This window comes from Triticum aestivum, chromosome 6B (genome assembly GCF_018294505.1).
Source record: "Triticum aestivum cultivar Chinese Spring chromosome 6B, IWGSC CS RefSeq v2.1, whole genome shotgun sequence".
In the NCBI taxonomy this organism is placed as follows: Eukaryota; Viridiplantae; Streptophyta; class Magnoliopsida; order Poales; family Poaceae; genus Triticum; species Triticum aestivum.
The window spans coordinates 598,977,570-598,984,638 of record NC_057810.1 but is presented as its reverse complement, the minus strand read 5'-3'; the positions used below and the strand labels follow the sequence as shown (position 1 = coordinate 598,984,638).

The 7,069-nt window shown below is 39.4% G+C and overlaps 1 protein-coding gene across 1 annotated transcript; it reads left to right on the top strand.

Annotated features, from left to right (window-relative positions):
• Window positions 1-2,182: 2,182 nt before the first annotated feature.
• On the top strand, window positions 2,183-6,149 carry LOC123138231 (probable hexosyltransferase MUCI70). The gene is made up of 8 exons (XM_044558162.1): window positions 2,183-2,485; window positions 3,002-3,095; window positions 3,187-3,236; window positions 3,587-3,942; window positions 4,161-4,372; window positions 4,867-5,123; window positions 5,202-5,380; window positions 5,670-6,149. Exons 1-8 carry the CDS (start codon window positions 2,314-2,316, stop codon window positions 5,781-5,783), a joined length of 1,434 nt encoding a protein of 477 aa, XP_044414097.1. The 5' UTR covers window positions 2,183-2,313; the 3' UTR covers window positions 5,784-6,149.
• Window positions 6,150-7,069: the final 920 nt, after the last annotated feature.

Here is a 7,069-nt window from a genome sequence, read left to right as displayed (position 1 = left end):
TCCCGTTCATCAAATGACAACTCATGTCAATGGTTAAGAAACTTAACCATCTTTGATCAACAAGCTAGTCAAGTAGAGGCATACTAGTGACACTCTGTTTGTCTATGTATTCACACATGTACTAAGTTTCCGCTTAATACAATTCTAGCATGAATAATAAACATTTATCATGATATAAGGAAATATAAATAACAACTTTATTATTGCCTCTAGGGCATATTTCCTTCAGTCTCCCACTTGCACTAGAGTCAATAATCTAGATTACGTTGTAATGATTCTAACACCCATGGAGTCTTGGTGCCGATCATGTTTTGCTCGTGAGAGAGGCTTAGTCAACGGGTCTGCAACATTCAGATCTGTATGTATCTTACAAATCTCTATGTCCCCTTCTGACACTCGACGACGAATGGAATTGAAGGGTCTCTTGATGTGCTTGGTTCTCTTGTGAAATATGGATTCCTTTGCCAAGACAATTGCTCTAGTATTGTCACAAAAGATTTTCATTGGACCCGATGCACTAGGTATGACACCTAGATCGGATATGAACTCCTTCATCCAGACTCCTTCATTTGCTGCTTCCGAAGCAGCTATGTATTTTGCTTCACACGTAGATCCCGCCACGACGCTCTGCTTAGAACTGCACCAACTGACAGCTCCACCGTTCAATATAAATATGTATTCGGTTTGTGACTTAGAGTCATCCGGATCAGTGTCAAAGCTTGCACTGACGTAACCATTTACGACGAGCTCTTTGTCACCTCCATAAATGAGAAACATATCCTTAGTCCTTTTCAGGTATTACAGGATGTTCTTGACCGCTGTCCAGTGATCCACTCCTGGATTACTCTTGGTACATCCCTTCTAAACTAATAGTAAGGCACACATCAGGTATGGTACACAACATTGCATACATGATAGAACCTATGGCTGAAGCATAGGGAATGACTTTCATTTTCTCTCTCTCTTCTGCAGTGGTCGGGCATTGAGTCTGACTCAACTTCACACCTTGTAACACAGGCAAGAACCCTTTCTTTGCTTGATCCATTTTGAACTTCTTCAAAACTTTATCAAGGTATGTGCTTTGTGAAATTTCAATTAAGCGTCTTGATCTATCCTTATAGATCTTGATGCCCAATATATAAGCAGCTTCACCAAGGTCTTTCATTGAAAAACTTGTATTCAGATATCCTTTTATGTTATCCAGAAATTCTATATCATTTTCAATCAACAATGTCATCTACATATAATATTAGAAATGCTACAGAGCTCCCACTCACTTTCTTGTAAATACAGGTTTCTCCAAAAGTTTGTATAAAACAATGTGCTTTGATCACACTATCAAAACGTTTATTCCAACTCCGAAAGGTTTGCACCAGTCCATAAATGGATCGTTGGAGCTTGCACACTTTGTTAATATCCTTTGGATCGATAAAACCTTCGGGTTGCATCGTATACAACTCTTCTTCCAGAAATCCATTCAGGAATGCCGTTTTTACATCCATTTGCCAAATTTCATAATCATAAAATGCGGCAATTTCTAACATGATCCGGACAGACTTAAGCATCGCTAAGGGTGAGAAAGTCTCATCATAGTCAACTCCTTGAACTTGTCGAAAACTTTTTGCAATAAGTCGAGCTTTATAGACAGTAACATTACCGTCAGCGTCAGTCTTCTTCTTGAAGATCCATTTATTCTTGATGGCTTTCTGATCATCGGGCAAGTCAATCAAAGTCCATACTTTGTTCCCATACATGGATCCATCTCAGGTTTCATGGCCTTAAGTCATTTTGCGGAATCTTGGCTCATCATCGCTTACTCATAGTTTGTAGGTTCATCATGGTCAAGTAACATGACATCCAGAATAGGATTACCGTACCTCTCTGATGCGGATCTTTACTCTGGTTGACTTACAAAGTTCAGTAGCAACTTGATCTGAAGTTTCATGATCATCATCATCATTAGTGTAGTGTCAAAAACGCTCATATATTATGGAACGAAGGGAGTATATGAGACAATTCTTTTGCCTTCGTTTCAAAAATAAATAAATTGTCACATATTTGTAACCCCGCAAGATCGGAAAAGAAAAACATTAGGCCAAATCATATAAGAGCATACAGCTTTTCCAAAAAGAAAATCAGGGCAATCAGTTACATGCACATTATCGTATCCGAAAATATCTGTTGACGGGAAATCGGGCACACTGTCGTCCCCCCCAAAATAGGGAGAAACAGGGAGGAAGACACGGGAACAGCCGCGCACAGGAGGGGATTTCGCCGCCGCGACCCGCCGGAACGAGCGCCGCGCTGGGGCACATGGAGGAGTACCGCCTGCCGACATCCGGCCCGCTCGCGGCGGCCGGGCCCCGCCGCCATTCCCGACGGCCGCGGCGCCGTTGCCGCCTGCTCCTCCTCCCGACCTTCGCCCTGGCGCTCCTCTCCCTCGCCTACCTGTCCTTCTCCTCCCACGCCAGCCTCCCCTTCCACGGTAAGCTCTCCTCCTGCCCAACCACCCCGGAGAACTGCAGTTTGCTGCAATGTAGGTGAACAGACTCCGATTTTTTCGTCTTAGTGTTTGTCGTGGCATCCATGTTCCCTTCCTCCCATTAGCTAAAATTCACGGGATTATTGTTCGTCGAGGCGTAGATGTACGACCTGCTAAATATTTGTATCATGCCTAGCTCTTAAGTGCGGTGAAATCTGTGCTACATGGAGTACTTAATTGCAAGAAATAAATTGCAACTGGTCTGTGGTCTCCACCTCTCTGTGTTGTCACTTACCAGGTTATGAAACTATCCATTGTTCATCACGTGATTTAAGTGTGACAAAATTGAGTAATTCTGTTATGAAAAACAAATTGTGTAACGAAGTTTTTTTTTTCTGAACCCTGCTATCGAGAATCTTCGTGTAACTCAGATACTTGTTAGAGTGACACATGCATCTTTGGTTGACACTTGACAATGTTATCAAACTTCTCACCAATCGACAACGTTCTGCTATGCAGCAATACACCAAGGTCCGATCAACAGGGAGAACGTTGGAAAGGGAATGGATAAGAGAGACAAACGCAATACCATGGTCAAGGAAAATACCTCTATGTAAGTGCACATTTACCATTTTCCATATGTAAATATGTACTTGTGTATATGCGCATACCTTCGGGTATCATCAGATTTACTTTTATGTCAGGACAATAGACAAGTCAGAACCCTTCATCAAAGGAAGAAAGAAAAAGCGTTGTAAGAGATATTCTGGACTCTACTCTCTAAACATCGAGTTCCTAAAACATTGTCATTTTAAACCTTTGTAAGATAAATCTGTTATCCAATTTTTATCTTAGATGTACTCAGTTGGAACAAACATGTTGATAAGATCTCATTATTCTACATTCAAAGTATCTACTCTCTTATTTTCTACCTTGATTAATGCTGTTCATCGCTCTAACTTGACACAAAGCCTGACACTAGGCATTTCCTAACCTATTTATTTGCTAAATGGAACCATGTAAATGATATTAATTTTTGCATGTTTCTCGGTTCTATAATAGTTACTTTTGTTGTCAACTTACATACAGAATGTAATATTGCAGATGGGCCCTGTGAAATTGAGTTTTTGCCGTCGGTTGACAATCTTGTGGAGCCTGCTGACTACAACAATTTTACACAGTTTTTGTTGAAGTATATCTTGAATGAGGGACTTTTGATTGGTAATGGGTTTTTTGAACCATTGTTTGCTGGGCACCAGAGTCTTCAGGAAAGAGAGGAAACATATTATGCAAAGAACCAAAGTATTCACTGTGGTTTTGTAGATGGTCCAGAGGGTTACCCTAGTAGTGGATTTGATTTGGATGAACATGACAGGGTTTATATGGCTACCTGCCGTGTGGTGGTGTCATCATGCATTTTTGGAGGCTCTGATTACTTAAGGAAACCAACTAAAAGCAAAGTAATGTTCTTATTCCTTTTTTGTGCATGCATTCTTAACAAGTACCATGTTTTTCAGATGCAAAATGGCAAGTCACCATCATTTCCTCCTTGGCAATCTCTTTGTGTTTTTTCAATCTCATGGTGATTGCATGCTTTTGCAAATTTCATAGTTATATCATAGGTATTTATTACACTGTTTCAGAAACATTATCATTTACCAGTTTAAAACTCTCACAGATTGGCTCATACTCTAAGAAGAATGTGTGCTTCATCATGTTCCTGGATGAGCTAACGTTGACAACCCTTTCCTCTGAAGGACACGTCCCTGATGAAAATGGATCCATTGGTCTTTGGAGAATTGTTGTAGTTAAGAATTTACCCTACAAAGATATGCGGAGAGCAGGAAAGGTGCCAAAACTTCTGGCTCACCGACTCTTCCCATCTGCCTTGTAAGTTTTTTGAGGATGTATTTGTCCATAATATCTAGTTGCATGGAGAATCTGTATAGTACACTATACTCCTGCGGAATAAAATTATATAAATTCTAAAGCACCCGGAGTTAGTTCGTTACTACTCCCTCCGTCCGAAAATACTTGTCGGAGGAATGGATGTATCTAGATGTATTTTAGTTCTAGATACATCCATTTTTATGCATTTCCCCGACAAGTATTTTCGGACGAAGGGAGTACTTGTTAACTGGTTGATTGCTGATGCATCTCATCTTATCAACTAGTCCCTTGGTCCATAATGTAAGACGTTTTTTGACACTAGTGTAGTGACAAAAACGTCTTACATTATGGTACGGAGGGAGTACTAATGTAGTTTAGGATCTTGTAGTTTTTCATAGTTTTCTTCTAACTAGCACATATATGTATTTTCCTATATATATTGCCACTGCATGCATTCTTTCTCCATGGCTAACATAACACATTTTACCTGTTAGGTACTCAATCTGGTTGGACAGCAAATTGCGTCTTATTGCTGATCCAATGCTTATAATTGAGTATTTCTTATGGAGAAAGAAAGCAGAGTATGCCATTTCAGCGCACTATGATCGCACCTGTGTCTGGGAGGAAGTGCTTCAGAACAAGCACTTAAACAAGTATAATCACACTGCTATCGATGAGCAATTTTACTTTTACCAGTCTGACGGCCTTGTGAAGTTTAATGCCTCTGGCCAAGATCCTGTTCTACCGAGTTGTAAGTAGCATTTACTTATGCTTTATAAAAATTCTCCTATGAGTAAATGAGTTGATCAAGTCTATAACAATTGTGCAGATGTGCCCGAAGGTTCTTTCATCGTGCGTGCCCATACACCAATGTCTAATTTATTTTCATGCCTTTGGTTCAATGAGATCAACCGTTTCACGTCACGTGATCAATTGAGTTTTACATACACTTACTTGAAGCTCAGGAGAATGAACGCTGGAAGATATTTTCAGCTAAATATGTTTAAGGTAATAAATGTTCTGAGTAGAGCCTTCCTTTTGCTGGCTGAGCTCCTCTTGATATGCTGTATTTTATCTTAGTTAATGCGAACTCCCTCCGTCAGAAAAAGCTTGTCCCAAGCTTGTCTCTCAAATGGATGTATCTAGCACTAACTTGGTGCTAGATACATTCATTTGAGGGGCAAGCTTTTTCGGACGGAGGGAATACTTGATAATAATTACCGTCAATGGTAATCCGTGCCTACACAGGTTCACATAGAATCTTAATATGGTTCTTTTCATTTTATTGTTAAAACAGGACTGTGAAAGAAGAGCAGTAGCTAAACTGTTCCATCACCGAACTAATGGAGCTACAGATCCACCCCCAACAAACGTACGCACAGATAAAAATCATTCATCGATGCCAAGCTAAGACTGCCATTGACGAACTAGAAGCTAAACTCCTCTAATGGAAGATATTGATGCTAGCAGACAGGAAGCGGGCCGCCGCGAACACTCTACATGGAATTCTTTTTCGTTGCTGCCTCCTGGTTTCCACAGTTTCCAGACGCGGGAGAAATCTTACAGAGCAGCACTGTATTCTGCTGCGATAAGAGGAGCAGAAAACGGGCAGTTTCAGGTTCCAACCATGCATGCTTTTACTTGCAAAGTCGTTGGTGGAAGAGATACATATCGGGGAAAATACCCTTTGAACATGGTGGTAATTACACCTGATAACTGATTTTATTTTTAAAACATCAGAAAAGGTCAAAACGTTCCAAAACTTTTTCCCAACAAACTTGAGCTGTCGTTTCTGTCGTACAAAAATATTTTGTACCGAAATATTCTCTGACAAAAATGACAAATTGCCCAGGACATATAGCGTGAACAGTACCTTGTATATAGCGACAAATTTGTTTTCTTTACGTCCACAACAACATGAAAGTCATTTCTTCACTAAAGATTTTATACGAGTGCAACAATAAATCTCCTTTGTTTGCAAAAAGTTTCAGATTTTTTTGACTTTCTTACAAATTATTACTAATTGTTTTAAAAATAATCGGGTGTAATTACACCCGAGAGCCAAACGTTCACTTCCGCAGGATAATGTAGTGAATTTCAATTCGCTGATGTTCTCAGTCACTGCTCAAAGAACAGGAGTATGAGTAGGAGAGCAGATAGCAGCATTTATCATTTTCAGTGTACGAAGAGATAATTCCTTAAGATTTCTTATTTTTAGTATGGCGAAAGTTGTATCTTTTTTTTTTCAATACTAGACCATGATGGCGCGCGTTGCTGTGCCCGCCAATTTTATGATAGAATGATGAAATATCATGTATTTTTTTTAAAATTAAAATATAGAAATTAAACTTGCATGAACTAACCCGTATATTAGACAATGGTAAAAAAATGTAATATTGGGATTGTCTCGGGAAATAGAATTAGTCAAGTGATTGCTCAGCTTTTAAATGGATAGTGTCTATGAAAGATATCTTGGAAACAAAAACATGAATAAGTAACATAGGTTTAGAAAACATACATGATAGTTAATAACACAATTGGTAAGATAAATTAACCGGGCAATCTTTTTTGTTTAATTAATCGATGAGACAAATCTTTTATCGTTGTTTAAAAAATAGTGTCACTTCCCCTAAAAAAGAATTAGCGATGCTTGATTGCCATATTGGTAGACCTTCTCATTGTTGCCACGCGCACGTG

Excerpts from the sequence above, each read along its gene's own strand:
- LOC123138231 (XM_044558162.1), top strand. The coding sequence starts at position 2,314 with ATGGAGGAGTACCGCCTGCCGACATCCGGCCCGCTCGCGGCGGCCGGG. Across the intron at positions 2,486-3,001 it reads CGCCAGCCTCCCCTTCCACG|CAATACACCAAGGTCCGATC; the intron begins GTAAGCTCTCCT and ends TCTGCTATGCAG. Across the intron at positions 3,096-3,186 it reads GTCAAGGAAAATACCTCTAT|GACAATAGACAAGTCAGAAC; the intron begins GTAAGTGCACAT and ends CTTTTATGTCAG.